The following is a 25,966-nucleotide window of genomic DNA, read 5'->3' as shown; positions in this document are numbered from 1 at the left end:
AATATCTTGAATCCGTCATTATTTTGTCATATTAATATTTTTTAAACGATGATGAGGACGATGATGAGAAGTTGATCCCCGAAGTTTCGGGTTTGGGGATTCCGCGAACCCGAAAAAACGGATATCGGGAAAGGTATGGGAGTGGGGATGGAATTCGAGGATCAATGACAAACCCGCCCCGCTCCGCTCCATTACCATCCCTAAATGGAAGGACCACCGCTGGATATTTGAAATATAATTCTAATTATTTATTTTGTCATTTCAAAATTATTTGTTCAAAGTGGGAGAAATGAAACCAATGCTCGCATTCAATTTGTAGCGCATGACACAAGATTTCATACCCCACTATTCTCACACCTTGAAAACATGTATGCACATTGGTATAATTAAAGATGCAGCACACACTAAAGTTATAATAATAAGGAACATAGTTTATTGAGATAATATTACCTACCAATGTGCAGCTTGCTGTCTGGTTGCCTAGCTGGGGACAAGTTCTGAAGTAAAACTATCTATTTAATAAACACTATTTTTCTTGTGTTTGAAGATTGTCTCTGCTGCAAATTTTCACTTTAGATTTTATGGACCCAAGATATGTAGGAGATGATTTGGAAATCGAAAAAAACAGTAGGAGATTAATTAAAAGAAGAAGTGTATCTCTCTTTTTTACCTTTTTTTTATTACAATGAGCACAAACATCAGATGCAATATTACATGAGATAATGTGAGTCATGGTTATCTTGGAGAATTTTCATCCCCTCTATCCCCTTGAGTTTGCAAAGTTCCTTCTTCAGACAACTTTGGTTCCACATTTTCCAACACAGAAACAGATCCTTCGCCTAGGTCATTGACTAAACTAGAAACGTTTTTAAGATCATTGGTTTTTTCTGATTCCTTGGCGATATTGGGAGGTGACGAGGCAGTCACGCCCATTCCTTTGGCAAGACAGACATACTTCAACACCAGTTGCTTGTAATTGATTAGCAGATCTTCTACATCACTAACCATTAGATCACCATTATAGGCGTATAGATATGGGAAATCATGAAAGATTTGGCTTGTGTCGTCTTCCTTTAACACCATGGTTGCACTTTTATTTTCCAAGTCTGAGATAGACGGAAATTTATCTGAAGATACCTGATCTTTCCCGAGACATTCCTCGTTTCTTGACCCACTTTCAGATGACTGGACCTGTAATTGAGGTTGCGTTGCCGAGAGCTGATGTTTCTTAGAATTCGACGTTGCTTTGAACTCCAGTGGTTCTCCCTTAAGAATGTGTCCGAAACTTCGATCTGCTTGACTATATGAATTGTCTGAGCTCTCTGAAAGACCTGAAAGAAGTGCCTCCGGAAGTGCCTGAGCTGATTCCATGTATGTTTCATATTCTGTTTCATCCATTGAAAGGGCCTTTGCATCAAGATTCATAATGAAAGACTCTACAGAGAGCACGTTTGTGAAGAAGTATAATGCCTCTGATACCAAGCGAGTTTGCCGCCTAAACCGTTGTACATATAATAAGTTGGAGTGTAGTTGAGGCGGGTTCGCCTGGTCAATCACACGAAGTTTTGATAGTTGGGCACTCGGTGATTTAGTAGATTACAGCAACTACAATAATGAAGAATCACCACGATAAGTTCTTAATGAACACGTGTATTCAATTGGACAATCCACGAAAGAAACAGAATTACCTTTATGGTGACATAAATGAGAACTGGCAGAAATTCATCAGCTCCTGGATGATCTTGGTTAGATGCAACAGAGACATTGACCAGTAGGTTGTTGATAACCTTACAACGATGTAGAATGCACAGAAGTTTATCTCTAGGTGCCTTGTACATGTTAATCTTCTGCAGCTCTTTCTGTGCAAGCTGGACGATGGCAAAACAAGAGTGAAGTTAATTTCAAAGTAAAACATCTAGTGGAGTAAATGATTTTAATTCACAGGGAATCGCATAGCACTAGATAATTTTTGTTAATTGTCTCACATCGGTAGGATAAATAACCTGGGAGTTGCATATATTGGCTTGGACAATCCTCCCCCCTTGAGTTAGCTTTTGGGGTTGAGTTAGGTCCAAGTTCCAATCTTAACATGGTATCAGAGCCCGGGTTTCACCGTCATGTGTTGGACTGCCTATAATTAGGCCACCCGTTCTGCCCATAATTGGGTCATTTGTAAACTCCACGCTCCAGATGTTCATTCCTGGGCGTGAGAGGGATGTGTTAATTGTCCCACATTAGTTGGATAAATAACCTTTGAGTGGCATATATTGACTTGGACAATCCTCCCCTCTAGAGCTAGCTTTTGGGGTTGAGTTAGGTCCAAGTTCTAATCTTAACAATTTTCTTAGAATAATCAAGGGCATATAGGTCTCTGCTCATCTTCTTTCTCTCATCGAGTAACTTTTTGTTTAGAATTAATGACTACAAGTTAACTTCTCCCTTCGATTGATCAGTCACCAGGAATGCTATATAATTTATCAAGTTCATCGTGCCGCACAGCATTCAACGACTTAGAATCTTGAATAAAACACAAGAAATCTTGAATGGCTTTGCTGGCTTATTCATCAATATCTGAAATATACTCATGAATTTGTTCCAAACATCTGGCATATCACATATAACAAACCAGATTGATAATTCCATAAGTAAGCATTGAACTAACTACTATAAGCTGCGACAAATAGGACAAAAAATTTATCCGATGAAACCATACAAGACATCCAAGGTATCTGGATTGAAAAGAAGACTGATTAGGTAAGGGTTTACATCTGTGTTACACCTTTGATTTCCTCAGGAAAAATCATTGCACAAACTTAACAAATTGTTGTTAAGTACGTAGCTAATGAACCTTGTAGTTTCACTAGTCACTTCCTTCACAAATTTGACACGTCAAAATTTACTGTAGCTAATTTGTAAGTTTACTTTTCAATTATAAGCAGGAAAGAAAATTATGCTCCCCCCTATCAACGACATATTACCTACGATGTCCAAGAAATTACTCCAAATAAAATCACATCAGAACGATCAATTTCATCTTGGGGCATAAGGTTTGAAACATCAAGAAAGGCCAGGCCAGGCCAGCACAGCCTCCTATCTGTGGTAATCACATACCAAATGTTTTTACATGGAATTCAATTAGAGAAGAATAAAAGGCAAGGTGAAAATCAGTTAGGCTCATTCCTTTACTCACCAACCATGATGTTTCATTTTGAAATTTCGGCTTGATATCTAAATTTTCTGGTCGAATAAACTGTTGAACCAGAGCCATTTCTCATACAGCTGAACATCAGCTTTCACATCTTCTGGAACTGAAGCATATACACGCGTAAATATTTTTGTCATGACATACTTCTCCAGCCCCTGCAATTGAAAGAGTATATCTAAAAGGATAACGGCAAATTAAAAAGCACGCTTCCCCATTCATTGTAACAGAAAGGAATGCAAGAAAATCACGCAAGAACACAGGAAATTTAAACAACGTCAAAACTATGAACGTAAAAGAAAAATTTCTAAAATAAGTTGTAAATTCAATCATCAATGTAAACAAGCAATAGCAAGTTCACAACAGAAAGCCTGCGATTTAGATAATCATTTAGATCGCAAAGGTCATACATTTGCAAACATAAAGGTACTCACTTCACCCGCACTCTCTAACTCTTCTTCTGAAGATCCTGCCCAGAGTGAATGAGCCCTGAATGCTACTTCCATATTGTTGAGAAACTCCTGCACACATGCACTGTCCCTTTCCACATCTGGTGCATTGTTCAAAAATGACACTATGAAACTGGAAAAAGAAATTTAATTAGATACATGCATATTTTGCGTGTGAAAAGACCAAATGCATAGGAACTTATACTCTGCACTCTGAAATATTTGATTCATTTCATGGCAACGTAAAGCTTTTTGTAAACTCCAAACTGTAATGGATATATTGAAAGAGAATAACGCAGGATATAAAGTGGCATCACATGCTGTCAAATAAAATGTGTGCAATAGTGATTCTGAGAGAAGTACACATACAAGTGAATTGTCCTTGGTACCTCTTGCACCACCATCTTGAAATAGTAAGTGGATAAATTTGAATGATCTAAATATTCAAAAAATGGAAAACAAGAAGAAGAAGTAGTTTACAACTTGAGTAATAAATCTTTAGCATCATGTTAACGCTAAAATACATTGAAATAAAATTGAAATGGGTTATTTTTCAAAAAATCAAAGTTTGACCAAGTTAATTTTGCGATCTATCCCTATTTTTTTTAAGTAAAAAAATGAGATATTATGAAAGCTCAGCTAACTTTAGTCAATTCCCCAAAGTTCGTGAAATGTGACCTTTTTTTAAGCACACGTCCAGTAACACTAGGGATGGCAATGGGATGGGGCGAGGTGGAAGCGGGTTTGCTATCCCCATCCACATCTCCGAATTTCATCCCAACCCTCGTATCCGTCTCGATCCTCGCTTTTTCGAGTACGGAAAATCCTCAAACCCGAAACTTCGGGATCAATTTCTCAACCCCGCTCTCATCCTCATTTCAAAAATATTAATATGATAAGACGATAACATATTCGAAAATTTTCTCAATACAAAAATTATTATTATCTATTATTATAATATTAATATTAATATCAATATTAATAATAATAATGTTATTAATATTTTAAAAAATAAAATTATATTATATTATTAATATTATTATTTTATTATTGATATTATTTTCGAAACGAATTCAAAGATGATAATAGTAATTATCCGTCTCAAACTATATTGGAAATTTAAAAAAAATCGTTTTTTACGCGAGGCTCTAACCCCATGGAGAAAGTTGCATAACTAGTAACACACTATGCGTGCAAGCATACAAATTTCAAAGATGCGCATGCATCACAATACCTTTTTATTGCTTTTACAAATTTGGCGGCGGATGGGTTGCGCATGCGCTCAAGAAAGTCGTGCCACGCCATCGGAGCAGTCGACGATCCGAAAACGTTAGAATTCTTCATCGGCGATCAGATGCGACGGTGTTCTCTCTTCGGATTCTGAGCTGAGTTTAGAGGATCAGCGAATGGGTACGACACACTTCTGTGCCAAATGGGTTGGCCCAATCTATGGGCCCAAAGATTGTTTGAAACGTAAACCAAACCGTTTTTTTTTTCTTTTTTTATGGCCCGATGGCAGATTGCCCCACAGAGTAACGAGATGCAAAAAAAACATTTACATATTCTATATTTTCTTATAAAGGAGTTTTAATTTAAGATGCTAATTTTTCAATAAAAATAAGGAATCTTTACCATTTTTTAAAATAAAATATTTTTAAACAAAATCAGTATTTAATTTTTAATGCACAAAAAATATTGTGAAGTTAATTTACATGCAATTTTAATATAAACCAAATATTTAAATGAACTAAATCAGTTTTATCTATGAAAATTGAAAGGTCGAAATAGATATATTCGAGCTCAACCTCGATTTAAAGATTGAATGTTTTAAAATGTTTATTTAAGTCTTGTTTGAATCAGGATTCGAGATCGGTTCGATTCTTACCCACCATAAATTGATAAAAAAAAATGTAGCAAATGAGAATCCTTTGCGGGCGGCAGAAAAGCGTGGATCAAAGAAGTTTATACCTATTTATAGGTTTGAGAAGAGCATTGGGAGACAAAAAATGATGAATATTTATATTCATCAAATATTTTAATAACTATTAATATGTTAATAATGTCAGAAATAAAGAAGAATTAACATTGTCAAGATCAAGAATCAAATGCTGAATTGGAGGTTGAAGATAATTTATCAATGCTCGAGTGGTTTTGCCGATGTGTATGGACTATGGACGACTTGGTTGCACACTTGAGTTTGTTACGAATGAATAAATCTCAAGAGGGTTGGCAGTTTTTCACTAATTGACTACACAAAAAAAATTAAATTGATCAAACATGTTTAATGACAGAAAAAAATTTATTTAGAATAAAGAACACCGTACATATTTGACTAAATTAAAATAAGATAAATTAATAACAAAATTTAAAGCCAAATAATGATTATATATAAAAAAAAACTTCCAACCAAGACATTTTTATGTACAAATGACATAATTATAGGAAAAACTTGTGTAAGACGATCTCACGGATCAAATTTGTGAGACAGATATCTTATTTGAGTCATCCATGAAAAAATATAATTTTTTATACTAAGATTATTAATTTTTATTGTGAATAGGGTTGACCCGTTTCACAGATTAATATGCGTGAGACGATCTCAGATGAGACCCGCTCCATAATTATTATGTTATAGAATAAATATATGGCACATAATACTTAAAATAGTAATTTTTACAAAACAATAAAAATAAAAATAAACGACTAAATATATATAAATATTAATATTGTCATATTGAAAATATCTGGAGAGATTTAACTATCTTACACCCCCTAATGCTTTTCAGGCTAGGGTTTCCGGACTTTCCCCACTATAAATACACGCGCTCTTCCCTTATCTATCTTTCCCCTCTGCCCTCGACCACGAATTCGAAGCTTAAAATCTCTACCTAATCTTTCTTCACTTTAAATTTTCCCTTCTCCTACCAGTTAAAGGTTTTTTTTCGGTCTCTAATCTTTCGATTCTTTTTGTTTATTGCGTTCTATTGTGGATCTACGTTTTTCATTTTGAGTTTTGTTGATGAGTAATTTTATTTTCTCGATCCAGTTTGTTATGTTGCTATTTTCGCTTGTTTGATTTATAGATCTGTATTTCTATGCGATTTATTTTCTTTTGTTTGATTGATTGTGATTGGGATTGATATTATGGTGTTGGTGGTTTAGTTGATTTAGGATTTGAGATGAATCTGGAATTCGTGTTCATTGCTTTTAGTTTTGAATTTGTTAGTGGTCGTTTGGATCTGAAAATGGAGATTTTAATTGGATTCAGTTGGTTTTAAAACATTGAATTTGAAGTTTTAATCGATGACCTAAACAGCTGTGATTGAATTACTTGGCTGTTATAATTTTAAAACATATTCTAAAATTGATTTTGAGATTGTGGATATTGAATATGATATTTATTTATATACGCTCGATAGTCCACAGGATTGACTATATAATATATGCGAAGAAAGATATATTTTTCTGTTAATATTTATGGATGCCATCATAAGAGTCGATCTGTATCAATTTTTTTTTTGAAAAAACAATAGCTTCACTTTTATTAGTAGGGTTTTGCTGCCTATTTGAACTAAGTGTGGCAGTTCTTGACACTTTTTATGTGTTTTGGATCAGAGGATTGCTATATGAGTGTTCATGTTATGTATGAATGTTACAGCTTATCAAAAGTGTGCCAATTAATACTGATGAAGTAACAAATGATCTGAAAATTATTTATGAGTTTCACGCCACTCCTATCCTTAATGTCAAAATTAATTGATTTAAATCTGATTATAAAAACTATCTAGTTCTGCTGATCAAGGACTATCATTTTCTTAGTCTTCTTTTTCAGTTGATAATATTTGTGTACTTATACTTGGATTCCGTAAATTTTTACAGGTACTGATTGGTACAACTGCGGTCACTGCAGTCAGCAAAAGTGGAGGAAGTCAAGTTAGAAACGTCTTTTATGTCTGAACAGGCCACTTTCGTTTTATCGTCGATCGGGTTACTTGGAGAATACTGCCCTTGGTCAAGAAAAAAAGATAGCCATTTCGCTATCAAAATTTGCTGCACTCATCTAGAGTCTTTGCAAAGATACGATATTCACGGCCAACATTTCCAGTTTATGTGGACTGCTCCCTTGGCTTGGTATTTTTACCATATCAAAGATGAGTTATATTTTTCTTCATCTGTATAAAGATATCCTGCTTAATTTCTGAGTTGTCATGCAGAGATACATATTAAAGAGTAGAAAATGGCTCTGCTGAATATTGGCGCTGGAAACCAGGATGATGCCTTCTACAGGTATAAGATGCCCAAAATGATTACCAAAATCGAGGGTCGTGGAAATGGCATCAAGACCAATGTAGTCAATATGGTTGACATCGCGAAGGCTTTGGCTAGGCCTGCTTCATACACCACAAAGTATTTTGGTTGTGAACTGGGAGCTCAATCCAAGTTTGATGAGAAGACTGGTACTTCCCATGTCAATGGGGCCCATGATACAGCAAAACTTGCTGGACTCCTTGAGAACTTTATCAAGAAGTTTGTCCAATGTTATGGTTGTGGGAACCCTGAAACTGAAATTGTTATCACAAAGTCGCAAATGATTAATCTCAAATGTGCAGCTTGTGGTTTTGTATCAGACGTTGACATGAGGGACAAGCTCACAACATTCATTCTCAAAAACCCTCCTGAATCAAAGAAAGGATCAAAAGACAAGAAAGCAATGAGGAGGGCTGAGAAGGAGCGGCTCAAAGAGGGTGAGGCTGCCGATGAAGAATTAAAAAAAGTTAAGAAAGAAGCTGGAAAGAAGAAGGGCTCGACTAGTAATTTGAAGGATGTGGCCCCAAAAGTATCCAGCAAGAAGAAATCTCATCACTCTGATGAGGACCATTCGCCATCTGGTAGCCAGGAAGATGAGAATGAAGCAGCAGTTGCTGCTGGCGGCGGCAGCGATGATGATGTTGAGTGGCAGACCGACACCTCTGCTGCAGCCGCGCAACAAAGAATTCAAGAGCAGTTGAATGCTGTTACCGCCAGTATGGTCGTACTTTCGGCCGACGAAGATAAGCCAAAATCAGGGAAGAACTCTCCAGGAAGGGAAGAGAAGCCTATAGTTAATGGACAGGCAAATGGGGTTAAATCTGTCAAAGCTCATGTGGAACTTGTTGATGCAATCAAGGATTATGTTTCAAAAGGTTCTTCCACAAACAAACTCAAACCCTTTTTGGAATCTCTGACTGGCACTGCCCAAGAGATAACTGATGCCTTTTTTGAAGCTCTGTTCGATGGAGTTGGAAAAGGTTTCTCGAAGGACGTCGCGAAGAAGAAGAACTACATTGCTGCTGCAGTTCAGGAAGATGGTTCACAGCCAATTCTGCTTCATGCCATAGAGAGCTTTTGCGTGAAAGCAAGCCCCGAGGCAGTAAAAGAAGTGGGTTTGGTCTTGAAAGCACTTTATGACAACGATATGCTGGAAGAAGAGTTCTTAGTGGAATGGTACGAGAAAGGCTTGCATGGTGTCAATAAAAGCTCCCCAATTTGGAAGAATGTGAAGCCGTTTGTGGAGTGGCTGCAGAGTGCCGAGTCTGAGACTGAAGAAGAGTGACACTCTTATGCATACCAAGTCTCTGTTATTTCACCTATTACTATTTCTGTTGGTGCATCTTTACTAGTTTGCATAACTTCTGTGAGTGATAATAAAGCCATCGACCTGGTTCGAGTGGCTTAGAAGTTTGATATTTTCAGTGTGTGTGTTGTGTTAGAAGCCTTTTTCTAGACGGTTGAGCCCTTGAAGGCTTTAAATATGAGCTAATGTGCTGGATTTTCTTGGGTTTTATTATACCTTGCCGTGCTTGTCGTATACATCGGTGGAGTATTTCAATGGTATTTAATCAAATAATATGTTGTTGGGTAAGATAGCTTTGGGATTAGGGACTGCAAACGATCCAAATCAAACAGTATCAGGTTGAGCTTGGTTTGTTAAAAATTGTTTGAGGCTCGAGTTCGAGCTCGAGTTTGATTCGAGCTTCTATTATCAGGCTCGAGTTTGGTTTGTATTGAAATTACTTGAGCTCGTTAAAAGCTCGAGCTAGGGTCGTTAAAAGTTCGTTTAGCATGTTAATCAAGTCAGGCTCGAGATCGGCTCATTAAAAGCTCGTTTAGCATGTTAATTAAGTCAGACTTGAGCTTAATTCATTAATAGCTCTTTTAACATGTTTAACAAGCCTGGATTGAGTTCGTCTCGTTTTCGAGCTCGATAAGCATAGAATTAAGCTCGAGTTTGAGTTTGAGTCGAGTTTGTTAAAAATTAAATATATCTATAAACTAATTTTAAATAAGACATAAAAATATAAATTCATTCATAAATAACCAAAACGACACAAATAAGAGCAAAAAAAAAACATAAATAAGTATATTATTGAACATTCCAAAATCATGTTTTCGAGCCACCTAAACGAGCCAAGCTCGCGAGCCTATTATCAAACATGTTTGCGAGCTCACGAGCCGAATATCCTTAGGCTTGAGCTTGGTTTGATTAAATTTTCGAGCTCAAAATCGAGCTTGGGCTTGGTTTGATATGACTAACAAACAAACTCAAACGAGCTTTTTATCAAGCCGAACTTCGAATAACTCGCAAACCGTTTGATTTATTTACATCCCTGTTTGGGATCATCAATTTTGCGTCTTCATCTCAAATTTCTTAAATCTTTACCCGGTTACCGGTGTATGGTTGATATTGGTGGTGATTTTGAGTAATTTTGCAACCGTATTTCATGATCCCAAGTTTGGTTTTTGTTTTCGAGTTAGAAATTTCATGGTGGCTCTAGATTTTTACCTTGGTTTTGAATTATTAAAATTGGAAAGGCGATTTTAATTTAAAAGTCGTTAAATTTTCCTACCTACATTATCATTACATATACTCGACGGATGAGACTATCACCCGTGGTTGGATGGGGAAAAAAATTGGTTTGGTTTTAAATTGAAACCCTAAATTTGGTTGAGCCTTGGGTCCCATGATTGAAATGCACGAATGAAATCGAGCCCAAGCAGTATCGCGTTTTGTTGTTTAAGCTACAGAAACATTAACCGAAATCAATCTGAGTCCTAGAAATAACAATCAAAATAAAAAATGTTTTAAAGTATGTGTTAGTTTTTCCTTTTCCTCGAAAAATGCAGCCAGATTTTGCTAAAGATTTTCAATTGTAATTCAAAATAAAGAACTAAGTTTTAAAAATTATAAAGAATAGATTTTGGCCAAAAACAACTCGCATATTTCGACCAGTTCGTGAATCATTTCAGTTTAATTTTGCTTTGAATTTTTTTTTTTAAAAGCCAATTGGAGTTGTGTGAATGAACTGTGGCTCTTGTATTCATTATTTCCTTCGTTAAGAAATTTTGCCTACAGGTCTTCCCCGTGGAGAATAGATCACTTTGATCCCATTTTACACAAACGTTCGCATAAAGAAGTCCATTGTTTGATTGTTTAGCTGGATATACTTCCATATTCTTCCCAAAAACATCGTCAAAGTCGAACAACGTCACAAATTCATGACAAAATTTGTCGTCTTCGTCGCAGCCACAATATTACCTTCTCTGTACAACATCACAATTTACTCTGCTGAAGTAGATTTTAGCTTAACCTCGGACAAGAATTCACCTTTTGCTTTCAAGAACTCAATCATTTTGGACCCTTATCAAGTCTTGGCCAAAAACTGGTCCATTGATGCATCCGTTTGCAGCTGGATCGGTGTGTCTTGCAGCGCCGACACCAGGAATCAACGAGTCACATCCTTAAAATTTTCAGGTTTTAGTTTGGATGCAACCCTTGCTTCGAATTTTGGTAACTTGACGTTTCTCATATCTTTAGACCTCAGCTAGAACAATTTCGGACTTCATTCCACCTGACCTCTATAATTTGTGCAGATTAGAAGTGATCAATTTAGAGTCCAACGCATTTACCAGAGAAATCCCATCATGGTTTGGAACCTTACCGAGACTTGGGGAAATTTTTCTGGGCAGGAACAAATTCTCTGGCAGCATCCCAACATCATTATTCAACAATTCAAGGCTAAGGATATTAGGAATGGCTTACAATTTTCTAGATGGAAATATCCCACAAGAAATCAACAATATTTCTTTTTTGGGATCATTAGATCTCAAGTACAACGCCATTACGGGTGTGATACCCCACGGTATCTTCAACATGTCTTCACTTGCATCCATCGATCTCACTGGCAATAGCCTGTCAGGTAGTCTTCCACCGGATAAGTGCGATAATATGTTGAAACTCAACCAACTCTTTCTCTCTAGTAATCAGCTTCATGGAGAAATTCCATACAACATATACAAGTGTGAGGAGCTTCAAGATCTGTCCTTGTCTTTTAATCATTTCAGTGGCAGCATAACGAGATCAATGGGCAGTTTATCAAAGCTCCAAAATCTGTACCTTGGGATAAACGATTTCCTGGCGGTGTGCATCTTTTTCTATTTGAACTAAAAATATGTCATATAATTTCTTGACTTGATTTAAATATATCTCAGAATCATATTTGTAAATAATGTTAATATATGATGGCCTGCATTTACAAGAATCCTTGTATATGAGTTTTGATTACGCTCCAGGAGAAATTCCATCAGAACTTGGCCATCTTACACGTTTAGAGTTATTGAGCATGCGGGGAGACTCTCTAACAGGGAAAATTCTATCTTTTAGATTCAACATGTCCTCCATGATAAGTCTCGATCTAGCCAACAACAGTTTGTCTGGAAGCCTGCCGGTTGGCATGTCTTTTAATCTTCCAAACCTGGAATGGATGTGGCTCTATTCCAATAAGCTAACTGGCCAATTTTTTTACCACTTATGGGGATGTAAACGCCTCTCTTTATTTTCATTGTCCGAAAACAGCTTCACAGGTCACATACCTAAACAAATTGGAAATCTCACCGGGCTGCAATATCTTTATCTAGCTAATAACAATTTTACAGGTGTGTTTTAGAGAGCAGAATATATATTGATACGATTTTTCTTTTAAAGATTTCATGTGTATGCCACAGAATAAACTTCATTTCTGGATGATAATTTCCCATGAGTAGCTATTTTGACAGGTGATTGCCATCAGAGCTTGCAAAACTTAATCTTGTGGTATATAATGTTGCTAACAGTGAAATATCTGGATCTATCCCATCCTTCATGTTCAATATTTCACCATTAGAAATGATGGAACTTTCTGACAATAAATTTTCAGGCCGTCTTCAATCAGCATTGGGACTTTGGCTTCCCAGTCTTGAAGAGATTTATTTGTCTGACAACAGATTCAGCAGGGTAATTCCGAGCTCCATTAGCAATGCTTCTAACCTTAATATCTTGGTCATAGTCACGGTCACCAACTCATTTTCTGGCCTAATACCTGAATTTAGTAATGTAAAATTTTTACGCTGCCTTTTGATTGGAGAGAATAATCTAACAGGAGAACACTATAATCAAGAAATGAGATGAAATGGTTTGACGAGGAAACGAGCTTGAAAGATTGGGTGAATATCTCACCATAGAAGAAAACAATACTTGAAGTTGGGATACCAATTTGCTTAAACCAGAAGGCCTGTATTTCTCTGCAAGGGAGCGATGTGTGTCTTCTGTTCTTGGTTTGGCGATGAGTTGTTTGGCCATTTCACCTTCAGCCAGGATCAGAATCAGGGAAGTCGCCACCAGACTATAACAGATGAGAACCATGCTTCTAGCAACTAACACTCATAAGTCAGCAGACTGAAAAATGTACGGACCTAAAGTTACAACCACATTATTTTTTATATGTGGATTTTTATCATATATGTCAATTAAATGTAAATTTTTAATTTTTAATCAACAACTTTCATTAAATTTGAATAAAATCCAAAGACACATGTTTGCTAATAAACACGAGGCATAAATCTTTGTCTAAGATGTTTATATTAAGCTATCAATGTTATTTGTTGTTACATATATTTTACTTTATGTACAAAATAGCATGGCTCGAAATAAGTATGTTTGTATAAATGTCAGAATAATTATGACACAAGTGAAAAATATCTCTTGTATTTGATGGGTTTATATCGTGAGATGCGTCATCTATGTCTACGATAGAAAATAATAATTTTAACATAAAAACTAATAATTTTTTAAGATAAAATTATTAACTTGCAAGACAAAATCTCGTCAAATTTTTTTGTCTAGCCTCCAGTTTTTATATTCCGACTCTGTCGGCTCTCAAATTCTCCATCACTCCAAAACCGGTCCTTCCTCGAGTCAATTCAAAGCTGCGTCGTCGGGTTCTTCGATTAGGGATTGCGAATTTGCCATGGCTTCGATGCCTCCGACCACTGGAGCTGAACCTTCATCAACCTCCCAATACACGTACACAGCCTCCACCGCTTCCTACTTTCCCACACCCTTTCATCTCCAACAAACGCCTTCCGTTTCGTATATTGGAGCTGCAGCTCCGCCACCTATTCCGTCGGTTCAGCTCCCCGTGTATCCCGCTCCTCCATCGGTCTACTCTTTGCCACAATATCAACAGGCAATTTATTTTCTTTCCTTCCATTCTAAATAATCTTGAATTTACATTTTGTTGCTTCTTTTTAAATTTGTCAATGGGAGTTTCAGGATTGTTCATATAATTGAATAGTATGTGAGTTTTTTTATTCCTGAATTTTTTTAGCATGCCCTAAATGCTTTGGATGCATGTGCTTGAACAGGGATTTATTTAAAGTTAACATATTTGAACTTGTGTTGATGCATATAACATCATTACGGCATAAAGAGTAATCTTAGATATTGTGGACTTACCCTTTTTCCAGAGTATGTGGGCTGTTTCTTAATTCCTGCATTTAGCATGCTCTAAATGCTTCGGATAGATTTGCTTGAACAAGGATTTGTTTAGAATTAACATCTTGTTTGTACGTAAATAACACCATGGAAGGTATTGACAGCATAAGGAGTCATCTCAAATATTGTGGTCTTAACTTTTTTGGAGTCGTGAATTTCTTCAACTCGACAAAATAAGGGACTTTTGTATTCCTGTATAATTATATTGTATTGGTGAGAGAGCCCTGACAATGACTTCATCTTTGACGGGAGAACTCATCATATATGTTTGATTACCATTCTGATACATGTTTTGAAGCTACATTATAGACATTGCTCACTATGTGTCGAATTTTCTGTTTATTTGCATTGATTTTTATAGGCATTTTTTCCCTGAAAGCTCGTGTGCTTGTTTCAGGCACAACAGTTGTTTCAGAGAGATGCACAGACAATAACGCCGGAAGCACTTGAGAGTGTGAAGGCTGCACTTGCTAGCAGTGAGATCGAGCACAAAACAGAGACTAAGAAAAAAGCAATCCCCCGGAAAGCTGCTGGGCAGGCTTGGGAGGATCCAACTCTTGCAGAGTGGCCTGAAAGTAAGAATTCTCTCTGTTTTTATGGTATACTGTTCTGATTTTGCGGACATGGTCAAGACTTTGAGTTATTGTTTACTCCTCTCCATTTCCCTCCTCGTTAGTCTTTGCTGTTAGTTTTTGTTTTTTCCTTTAAGAAATTTTGGGATTAAACAGGTATTCAGGATTTCAATCTATGCATAAATCCCCACAACTTGTCTGCATTCTGGAAAAGAAGTTATGCATTTTTTAAGGTCCAGTGGCCAAATTTATTTACTCATCAATTTGCCTCAAGATCATATGTAAATGTTTCCAAAATGATAAAAACAATGGAAGGTTCCAATCATTTGAACCGTGTCTCGTTTGCTTAAGATCGGCTTGCTTGGTAGTTCGAAACCGAGATCAGAAAAACTCCAAACTCTTACTTGATTTGCATCTGCATGTCATCTTGGCTCGTATTGCGTACCTATTAGGAATTCGTTTCCATTTTATCACATGTAATTGTTTTCAGTGTATTTGTCTTTTCATATCTACTCTTGTCCTTTCGTCTTTCCGTACTGAAAATTGCAGGAATCAACTCAACTCTTAGATATTTTCTAACTTACAGATGATTATCGTCTATTTTGTGGTGATCTTGGAAATGAGGTGAATGATGATGTTTTATCGAAAGTATTTACAAGATTTCCTTCCTTTAATATGGCCAGAGTAAGTTTTTCTACAGTCATAAGTTGTTTCTTGTTTGTTCATAATCTAATTTACTTCTCTTACTCATGTAACAATCGGTACATGAGTATTGCATGCTGTCTTCAGACGTTAAGTTAAAGAGCAGAGCCCTCCTTTGACTCGTGTCAGTGAGGTAGAATTCTCTTTGGTTTATACTATGGTGTGCTTGTCATGATGCTTTCAATCTTCAAGAGCAGATTGATTGACGGTCAAATTAACATGTTTGCTGCTGCAATAAAACGCTATAACAATTGACTGCACAACCTGACTGCAGTTCAGTAATGAGATTTGTAGGTTCCTGAATCCTGATGTTTGATAGTAAAAGGTAGGCTAACTTTAGCAAGTGAAATATTCTTGATGTTGCAATTTTTAAAATTGCAAAGCTTATCAGTAATCAATCCATGTTGACTAATCTAAGGTCATAACAAACAAACCTGACAGGAACATTCAGATGTGCAGTGCTACCCAAAATTTTTACTAGAGATATTTTACGTTCAGCTTTACACATTATTCTGTATTTATTCCTTTTTGGGAGTTTTCTAGTTGTGCGTATTAGGCATCTCCCCATGATATAATGCCCCTTTCACTTGGCATACATTTATAGTAAATTACTCAAAATCAATGTGGGCTACTAATGAAACAGGTTGTTAGGGACAAGAGAACTGGCAAGACCAAGGGTTATGGATTTGTTAGTTTCTCCAATCCAGCAGACGTCGTGGCGGCACTGAAGGAAATCAATGGTATGCCCGTGTATCTGTTTTCTGGCCTTTTGATTTGTGGCATTGCTTTTCTTGTCCTATGGACCACAATTTGTGAGCCTAATTTATTTTTGTCGCATATTGTATTTACTTATGGGCAATCACACAAGAGTGTGGCCTCCCCCATTTCACTACTCTTTTGAGGTCGGAACTTGGTGCTTACTTGTCGCTTGTTATGGAATACGACGTGTGGCTTAGTTAATTAATTAAGAGTAATTACTTATGCTTTGACCTCGACTCTGAACTCTGCCCTGTTTGCATTTTTGTCTAGTGCTGGTCGCGTACTCGCGTGTATAAAAGTTTTGATGATGCATAAAATTTCTTACTGCAGGTAAATATGTAGGCAATCGACCAATCAAACTTCGAAAGAGCACATGGAGAGAGAGGACTGATCATGAAGCCTTGGAAAAGCAAAAGGTGAGACTGATTATTGGTTTACTTGGTTCTACACGCTAAATTAATGATATCTTGTTTTCATGGTTCATGCTTTTGGTACAGAACCACTTCCAGAAGAAAACAAAACCACCAAAGAAAAGTGTGTTACACAAGTGAGAACCAAGATTATAAAATCACTGTGACGATCTATTAAACATTGTTGTTGGATGTTTATAACAAGTTGATTGGTTGATACTGGGCCTTGCATCTCATGAGCCAAGAAATTTCGGCATTGTCATTCGCAACAGTTACCTATTACTGTACGCCCGATACTGATATTTTTACTCGGTTAACATTTTTACTTTACGTGCAACTCTATTGTTGGTCCCAACTCCATTGGTTCAAACCATGGATCTGCCATTTTGGATAGTAGAGATGCTACTGTTTAGACTGAAAACGTCGGATGAATACGTAAGCATTACCAACCAATAAATATACGGGAAATTTGGCTTCAGTCCCCAGCCGCCTTTTTTCTTTGTTTTCAGTCCCTAGGTACTTTTTTAGTACCACATTTCCACATGAAGTGTACCACATTTCCACATGAAGTGTACCACATTTTGTATGAAATAGTACCACAATTTTGTGGGTAGGGAGTGAATGCAAAGAAATATTATGATTGGGGATTTTTAAATAACTTCCCCATAAATATAACATGGTTGATTTATTTCATAATAGGACAAAGGGGTGCTAGTGTTAGAGGGGTTTGAGGGTTTGCATCGGAAGAAAAACACAATACTAAAACCTTAAATTGTTACAACCATGCAAAAGAACTTAAATTACACAAATTGTTGCAACAATGAAGCTTCAACTGCCACATCCCGGTCTCCGCTTGTGACCATCTATCTGAGACCATGAGCCTTCATTTTCCGAGTTTTGAGCTGTGATCGACCGATATAATCACTAATCGGTGATGTTCATATCTAACAGTGCCCATCTGGATTATAACATGACATGAAAAGATGGTGATTCCAACTAGTATTAGATCATGACTATCAAGAAGAGCTTCTACACTGCATGCGAAAAATGAAGATCTCAAAGGGTGCACACATCTAATTTGTGGCTATTTCTGCAGGTTCTCACACACTCGAATGCACATGGTTATGAGTAATGCTACCATATTTTTAATTCTACAAATCTACATGCACTGTCCAAATCAACTTTCATAACATTCAGCAAAAAACTTGTTGAAAAAATCTTGAAAGAGATGTTCTGATCAAAATACAAAATTCATAAAATTAGAATGTTAAGGCACTAGACGTTACACTGAAACTTACCATTCTGATGAAGGATTTTGGGTATTAATCCTGTTGTAAAATTGAGTGAATCTTCGTCGGTCGGCAGGCTTAGGCCTGACATGCTTCTTCCGCAGACCAAAGATCTCCTGAACTAGAGGCACATGAACCAGCACCAGCTTCCATGCCAACAACCAACCTATACACAACCATAAATGAAAAAGGAAAAAGATCAAATCTTTAACAACAAAAACAAAATCCCATATTCAATATAAGCATCGCCGGAAAAATTAACCTCAAAATATTCTTAAGTGAAAAATTCCATTATTCACCTAAAACAAAGAAATATTGGAACCCAGATCAAGAAACCCCTAAGAAAAAAATTACTTGCTCCAACTTTTCAAGGCACCACATCAAGAGAAGTAGGCCAAGTTCACACAGTACCTAGAATCAACGAAAACTCTACAGGCTACGCAAAGTCGCAAACTTCAGCGTCCCAGATTAATTCACCTTAAAATATAATCAAATGGAACCTCTCACGATTACATACCCAAAGGATGCATAATATCAATAGCACATAATAAAAATATACGAGAAACATGAGTTAAGATCGCTTGCAGAAACACACATAGAGACAAAAATTCACTGACCGACGAAGAGTATCGAGAGCGAAAAGAGAAGAGCGGCAATAGGGCGGAGAAAAAGCAAGGTTAAATAATCCAAGTTGTAGGGAGACGGTGGTTCTTGGGAGAAAGAGTCCATTTTTTTGGGTCGCAGTCTCCGATCGAAACCAGTATTGTATTTTATATACTCAGCAGTTTTTTTTAATCAATATAGTATGTAGTTTCAAGTTTGGGTTTCATTGGCAATTACCAGAAAGCTTGTATTAATCTGTTTAAAATTCTTACGAATCAATTGTTTAAAAATATTATCTTACTTAGTGTGTGTGTATTCAAATATATACTCTTTTTTTTTAAATTAAAAATAAAATTTAAACCACATTTTATTGATAATTTTTTTTATCATTCTATTATACTTTTTCAGAAACTTTATCAAACTACTGTGTTTTTTAAAAAAAATTATCGAACCACCGTGACCAAATTGTTTTTAAAAAATTTACATTATGTATATATTTCACAAGACTTATGTGAGACTATCTCACAAATAATATTCTATGAGACAGATTTCTTATTTGGATCGTCTATGAAAAAATATTACTTTTTATGCTAAGAGTATTTTTTTTGTGTGAATATCGGTAGAGTTGACTCGTTTCACAGATAAAGATTCGTGAGACCGTCTCACAAGAGACTTACCCATTACACAAATGGAATCAAATAAATCCAGGAAGCTATACAATCCGTGTAAATTCGAGTAGAAAATAACTAATCTTTTTAAGTTTGCAAGTAAAATGAAAATGGAACAACACACAATGGTTTCCTTTATTCTCAAAGATAGGAATGTGTTGTGCATAAAGAAAAAGAAAAGGATCAGCACGGTGCTTTTAAATTACAAAATAAGTAAAAGCCGCGTGCGTCTACGGCGTTATTCCGATGGAGATTCCTTCGACGGCGGCTGCTGATTCTTCGTCAGCTTCCTCGAACCCAAGAAATCGTCGAAGCCCTTTTCGGTATTTTCATTGTAGCTGCTTCAGACGCTGCTGCCGTTGCTTCTGCTGCTTCTATTCCTATCCCTGACCTTTGTACATGAAATAAGTTACAAAACAAATACGGGTGATGAAGTTCTTGTTTTTTTTTCTCGTATTTGCGATAACTTTAAATTCCATTTAGATACTGATTGTACACGAGGTTCTGCCATGGATACGTATGGGATTAATCTATGTTTAATTTATAAGCTCTGTTGTTAGAGAGTAACTTATTTATGTGACTTGTACGAGAATTTCCTGGATTGATGAGTGTATAATTTGGAATTGCTCCTCATATTTCTTGAAATAATGAGACACGAAAGTGCAGAAAAAGAACAGAGGGCAAAATGACAGAACAACAGACCTTGAGTTCTATAACCTTCTCCTGTCCATCATCATATAATTCTTATGGCTTATGGGATTCCTCTGTCAGTGGAATCACCATGTTGCAAGCATTACCCGATGTAAAGGTCTGCACGTGTTAGGGACATCACATATGAATTATGCATTGGGAAGATGACAAAACATCCAAGTACAAATTCAAATAGACAGAATATACCAAATCTAATGGCAATCAATGAGCCACAAGAATCTCTAGACAGATCAAATGCAGACAGCACAAAATGGGAATAATGATATGCAACTATAGCATAAGCACACATAAAAGCAGGCTACATTCATCCATCATTCTAGTTTCTGTTGGATGCAGCTCATATCTCAAATAGATTTATAAAACTATACGAAAAAACTCATTTTGAATTACAATTCAGCTATTTAGGTTATGGTTGTTGACAACATTAAGATAGAATTATGCTGTAAACAGTCTATCATTAGATACTTCGCAGAGACTGTTTTCTTCATCGTTTTTCTTCTTCTTGCTGTTTTTGAATCACACGAGAAAATGTGACTATCCCATTGAGTATTGACCAAACACGACACGAGTATGGTAAATACAATGCAGACATATCTGTCTTGTTGGTTCCCCAACTCCCTTGTTACACTTTCATGGTACGAAAGCAAGACCATATTTCCATTTGTGAAACTATTTTTTCTAATCTTCATAATTTTTTATTGTCATTTTACGCTATAGGAAGTGTTAACAGAGACAACAAGAAGATGGTCTCCTGATGAAAATATTGCTTCCATAAATTGCAAATAAGATGTCTCCCTGCATCGAGGCTTTTATATGCTGGAGATTGCTCCAATAATTTGGAGTAGATATGCATGCATATAAAGCTTGAAACAAATTGATGGTATCATATAAATAGAGTCGAGATCTGAGTTTTACTACCTAGTGGATAGCATTATCGATGGAGAAACTAGAGAATAGAGATAGGGCAGTTGGACAAAAAATTGTTCTTGATACAATGGCCCTACATTCAACTTGAATTGAGTTAAGTAATTATCTAAGACATGAACATAAATTTTACAAGAATTTCTTTCCAAATTATTTTGTTGCATTTACTTGTTTAAACATTTGTTTTCATGGATGACACAAATAAGAGATTCGTCTCACAAATACTACCTGTGAGACGTCTCACACAAATTTTTACCTTACCTTTATCTTTCGTAGATCAACGGTTTGCCGATTATTTCTTATTCTATTCTTGAATAATGATATTTTCCTCGTATAATGTTATTTCACAAAATTGGCATGGATATTGAATTTTTCATGTCCAGAAACCATGCAAGAATCATTCTTCTTATCCACGACGACTATGTGTCATATATATTTGACCGCCGAATCATTTACTTGAGGATGCTTATCTTTGTTTAACATAGTCATCAAATTTGTTAGGTGTAGTGTTGATCGAATCATTGGTTATCTTAAACGTTATCATCGTGGTTGTTGGTATCTTGATGTTTATACACAAACCGATACTAAAAGATGTTTATATATCAAAAGAGACAACCCGCAGCATGCAGACATACACAATAACACAGAGACGAAAGAGATCTTGCCTGTCGTTCAGCTTATCTCACCAATGCTCCCAAAAATCTGTGTATGTATTTCATAGCAAGAATATAGGACAAGTTGTTGAACTGTGCACTGAGGTTGGAAGAATACAGTCACTGCTACAACAAAGTCAAGTATAACTTTTAAATTATCCACTCTGGTGAAGACATAAGATGCAAAAGTACTGATTATTATAACAAATCCTTCTAACGTTTCTTCCTAAGCTTGTATCCGTGTGACTTGAAGACAGATTGAACTGTCCCTAGTAGTGTATATTATAAATAACACATCACATATATATAAACTTATAATCATTTCAAATCATGATTTTTGTTTCAGTTAAATAATTAATTAAAATTAACCTTGAGATATATATTTAATATGATCGAGAATAGTGATAATTTAATATATAAAAATAACATAATTAAAATTAAATGAAATGATAATCAATGTAGATACTTAAATATAGTTTATATTTTAAAATATATCAAATTCAAACTTTATTTTTAAAAATAAATGGAAAACTTCACATTTAATTATGTATGTATTTTTATTTGATTTCAAATATTAATGAAGTAGGTAAATGCAATAATACTGAAAAATATTTTTTCTATAGTATATATATTTTTTTTTGCGAGAACTTTCTAAATATGGTAAAAAAAATTATATATATATATATATATATATATATATATATATATATATATATATATATATATATTGTCTATATTGTCGATGAAGTTCGATTCCTCTTTATCAACACCTTATAGAGTAGAATTATTGGAGTATGTAAGCGTTTGATCAATGTTCAAAAGTTCAATTACCTCTACAACATCTTTTCGAACGAGATTGTCATAGGGCTTGCATGTTGTTACATGGCTGTCATGATTTGCTAATTATTGTGTTTATCCAGATGTTTACCCAGTGCACATCGAAAGATGACGGTTGCGAGATTTGATGCCATCAAAAAATTGATGTATAAATTTAGAGTTGCAAAATGTTCGATCCTTAAATCCATAGCTTTCAAAGGAAACACACAAAACCAGACAAAAGCTTCACAAAGTACAAAGAAATGCATTTGCTTTTGACATTAAAGCCAAACCCAGGAATCCAACAGTCCTTTTTACCAAAGCCACCCAACTGGGAATGACCAACATTTTTACCGCACACAAAGTCACTACTAGATAATCAAACAATACGACAAAAAATACTTTTTTCTATTAAAATAAAATAACTATATATATAATATCAAGATTTGGCCCCTGGTGTCTCCCCTCTGTTTGTTCCACAAGAAGTTTCTGTTATTTATTTATTTGTTTTTATTTTTTACTGTTTTCTTTTTATGGAAGACAGAAACAGAAACAGGGAGGCTTCTACATTTATGTTTGGTTAAGTTTGCTTCTTCTGCATTGCAGCTTCTTGTTTGTACTGTCATGTTCCTTTTTTTAACAAATCACATACAGTGATACTAACAATTTGGCTCGACTTTTTTTGACTTGTTGGCCATTGGATTCTCATGCTGGAATCTTGATGATTGTTGAGTTTGTGGTCTACAGCATAATCTGGCCCCCGTCATATAAGTAGGATGACTTTAGTTATATTCACAAGTTATTTCATTTGCTAAATTTTTTATTTTCTTTTAAGGAATTTCCATTTTGGAGTCTTGGAAGAAAGCTTTAGCAGCTGTAAAAACAAAGAATCCACAAAAGGATGGGAGGACATATGGTTTAAAAAATGAGAAACTAAAGATTTTTTTCTTTTTTTTAAGAGTTACATTCAACCAACTGTTAATTTTTCCTACACTTGTATTTCCTTCTTTTTTTGGCCATTTCTTGGATTGAAAAAAAAGCTCATTGATTCTCTACCTATTACTGCAGAAATCCAAGAGCATCTTCCTTCCTTCCACAATTTCATCAAAAAAATCATCAAGCTGACCAATAATATTCTCAGTCCCAGACCTCAAAATCCCAAAACAATCCTTCAAATTCTCAACACTTCCCCTTATCCCTCCTCCTGACTCCCAGTCCACATTGCCCTGTGAACTCCTCGTCTCCATGTCCATCATCAGCTCATCCATGGCTTCTCTAGATCTCCTGAATTCATACAGCAGAATTCCGGGTCGACCTGCTATCTGATTGATTTCACCCGCCACCCTCTGTTGCAGCCTGCTTGTTGACATCAAGAAAGGTGATCCAAATAACATGCGCCCTTCGTATCCGATGTTTCTTGAGAAATTTGATTCAGGCCAGCAGTAAACTAATCCATAGAGCAGAATTAGGAGTAAAAATGAACCGACATTTCTCATTGCATAAAGCACTCCCCTGAATCCACTGAATCCATTTAGCTTTGATTCTACTGAAATGTTTTCATCAAATTTCAATGAAAGTGGTTCAATTCTTGTCTCTATGAGAGACCTGTTTTCTTCCTCCAGCCCAACGGCCTCCCTTCTGCATCCAGATATAGCCCGGATCACCTGTTTGATCAAGAAATTAAATAAGCAAGAAAAAAATTTATACAAGCCATCCAAACAAAAATCTAATCTTTATCGATAAAAATAATCTTGATTGCTAGTATTCATTCACCTGGCGTGAAAGCTGTGGACTTAAATGGCCATGGCCGTCCAATGAGGAAGCTATGTTAAGGCATGCAGAGTAGTAATTCTCCATGCCCGAAACACCAGATTTCAGGACATGGCAGACTTCCCAAAGCTTGGAGCTCTCATCCATGTATTCATCGAGCCATTTTTCACCAACCGGCAAGCTTAGTTTCCCCACCAAAAGGGTCATCCGCGTGTGCAAAGATCTCAGAAGGGACAAAACTCTTTGGAGAAACTGGATTGACATGAAATTGTTCGACAGAAACATACGTTCAAGATCATCAATCCCTCGAGTCAAGTAACTGTAGAAGCCATTGACAGAGTTGGAGGAAGGATCCATCATTAAAAACAAAACAGAAAATTATATATCAGGAAACAGATACAAAACCAAGGCTAGATAAAAAGACAAAGAGAGACTGATATTTATATCGAAATAAGGGGGGAATAAATGAAGGAATATAAATGTTAGAAGCAGCTCAGGTTTCTAAGATTGAGAAAAGATTGTTGGGAGCAATGATGGTTGTTTCCTATTGAGGGGAAAATATGATTGGTAATCTGCCATTTTCATTGTTTTATGCGAACAGAGGAAGAAGGAAAATAAAGAAAAAGGGGAAAACAAAATCCCCTCCTTAGGAAAAGAGATAGTGAAAGGAGGCAAATTTGATGGACATGAAATCCTCATGAACTTTCATGCAATTTCTTCCTTTTATCTGGTATGGAGGGTGGGGTAGGGTGGGGTGGGGGTGTTTATATACTTGTATTACAAAGGAAAAAATAAATAAACAATTTGTTCCAGTTTTTTAAAGTAAAATCTTGCTTTTTGATGATGCTTTAAATGATTTTAGATTGAGTTGTAACAAGTTTGACCGAATTGACTGCGACTGGAGACCACAAACTAAAGTTCGTCTACTCTTCAAATTCCCTTTATTTCTTTGTTTTCTTTTTCTTGAGTTATTTATGCCTTCATTTAAAAATCATGGAAACAATTGTTTTTTCAATAACAAATAAAATTATGCATATATTAATATCTTCTACTATTTGGCCTCTTCTTTCCTTTTTTATCCTTCATCGAGCGACTGACTTTGTTCCTTTACTTCCCTTCTATTCTCTTGAAATTTGTGGGGTTTTGTTTTCTATTTATACCTCTAGTTAAGGTATAGTTTGGTTTTAAAGGATTTGAAATCATGGGATTCTTTGAATTTGAGTAGTGTCTACCTTCTACCAAAAAAGAAAAAAACCAGAGTTTTTAGGCCACTCAACCCTTTTTTACTATTTTTTATCACATAAAAATATTTAATTTTTTATTTATTTTTCCGACCACAATTTTTCTTGATTTTTGGTCGTACAATGTATGATGCTCCCCCTACGGTTAACAAACCCACAATGATATTTGAAGCTTACCATTTGAAGCTTACGGCCCTTTGGACCCCATCCATCATCCTAAAGGGTCGTTTTGGTCATTTCCTGATTTATTTAGAAGATAATGCAAAATTATCCTTATTATGGTAATTACAAATTTCGAAATAATTTTATCTTTTTTCTAGGTGGGATAAGGGGGGACAAGAAATCTTG

The 25,966-nt window shown here is 35.8% G+C and overlaps 5 protein-coding genes and 1 long non-coding RNA gene across 10 annotated transcripts; 3 read left to right on the top strand and 3 right to left on the bottom strand.

The window, feature by feature from the left end:
- Positions 1-635: 635 nt before the first annotated feature.
- LOC140832553 (vacuolar protein sorting-associated protein 9A-like) lies at positions 636-5,060 on the bottom strand. The gene is given in 6 exon segments (XM_073196637.1): positions 636-1,545; positions 1,689-1,868; positions 3,191-3,270; positions 3,273-3,360; positions 3,637-3,784; positions 4,886-5,060. Coding segments are annotated over 6 exon segments (1,416 nt in total). The 5' UTR covers positions 4,996-5,060; the 3' UTR covers positions 636-735.
- Positions 5,061-6,426: 1,366 nt separating this feature from the next.
- Positions 6,427-9,478, top strand: LOC140832552 (eukaryotic translation initiation factor 5-like). Of its 2 annotated transcripts, none has more exons than XM_073196635.1 (3): positions 6,427-6,585; positions 7,531-7,782; positions 7,866-9,478. In XM_073196635.1, the coding sequence occupies exon 3, from the start codon at positions 7,889-7,891 to the stop codon at positions 9,242-9,244; it is 1,356 nt and encodes a 451-aa protein (XP_073052736.1). In that variant the 5' UTR covers positions 6,427-6,585; positions 7,531-7,782; positions 7,866-7,888; the 3' UTR covers positions 9,245-9,478. The 2 variants fall into 2 exon arrangements, with proteins under 2 accessions (XP_073052736.1, XP_073052737.1); XM_073196636.1 differs by having other exon boundaries at positions 6,449-6,596.
- A 2,310-nt stretch (positions 9,479-11,788) lies between these two features.
- LOC140832551 (uncharacterized) lies at positions 11,789-12,624 on the top strand. 2 transcript variants are annotated; one of them, XR_012118134.1, is made up of 3 exons: positions 11,789-11,888; positions 12,034-12,109; positions 12,262-12,624. It is a non-coding gene; the product is annotated as an uncharacterized lncRNA (long non-coding RNA). The 2 variants fall into 2 exon arrangements; XR_012118133.1 differs by lacking the exon at positions 11,789-11,888 and having other exon boundaries at positions 12,018-12,109.
- A 1,248-nt stretch (positions 12,625-13,872) lies between these two features.
- Positions 13,873-17,273, top strand: LOC140832547 (uncharacterized). Of its 3 annotated transcripts, none has more exons than XR_012118132.1 (6): positions 13,873-14,192; positions 14,898-15,075; positions 15,659-15,756; positions 15,862-16,099; positions 16,418-16,514; positions 16,864-16,949. XR_012118132.1 is itself a non-coding variant. In XM_073196631.1 (6 exons), exons 1-6 carry the CDS (start codon positions 13,974-13,976, stop codon positions 17,082-17,084), a joined length of 732 nt encoding a protein of 243 aa, XP_073052732.1. In that variant the 5' UTR covers positions 13,874-13,973; the 3' UTR covers positions 17,085-17,273. The 3 variants fall into 3 exon arrangements, 1 of the variants encoding a protein (XP_073052732.1); XM_073196631.1 differs by lacking the exon at positions 15,862-16,099 and adding an exon at positions 17,031-17,273 and having other exon boundaries at positions 13,874-14,192; XR_012118131.1 differs by having other exon boundaries at positions 15,659-16,099.
- A 288-nt stretch (positions 17,274-17,561) lies between these two features.
- Positions 17,562-19,080, bottom strand: LOC140832548 (uncharacterized). The gene is made up of 3 exons (XM_073196632.1): positions 18,850-19,080; positions 18,242-18,398; positions 17,562-17,901 (listed from the first exon to the last, which is right to left on the bottom strand). Coding segments are annotated over exons 1-3 (270 nt in total). The 5' UTR covers positions 18,962-19,080; the 3' UTR covers positions 17,562-17,900.
- Positions 19,081-23,532: 4,452 nt separating this feature from the next.
- On the bottom strand, positions 23,533-25,102 carry LOC140831646 (uncharacterized). Its single transcript, XM_073195390.1, has 2 exons — positions 24,381-25,102; positions 23,533-24,271 (listed from the first exon to the last, which is right to left on the bottom strand). The coding sequence occupies exons 1-2, from the start codon at positions 24,735-24,737 to the stop codon at positions 23,660-23,662; spliced, it is 969 nt and encodes a 322-aa protein (XP_073051491.1). The 5' UTR covers positions 24,738-25,102; the 3' UTR covers positions 23,533-23,659.
- Between the last annotated feature and the right edge of the window lie 864 nt (positions 25,103-25,966).

This window comes from Primulina eburnea, chromosome 5, assembly GCF_022965805.1.
Source record: "Primulina eburnea isolate SZY01 chromosome 5, ASM2296580v1, whole genome shotgun sequence".
Classification (NCBI taxonomy): Eukaryota; Viridiplantae; Streptophyta; class Magnoliopsida; order Lamiales; family Gesneriaceae; genus Primulina; species Primulina eburnea.
Note: the sequence above shows the minus strand (reverse complement) of the source record. Positions and strands in the feature narration are given on the sequence as shown.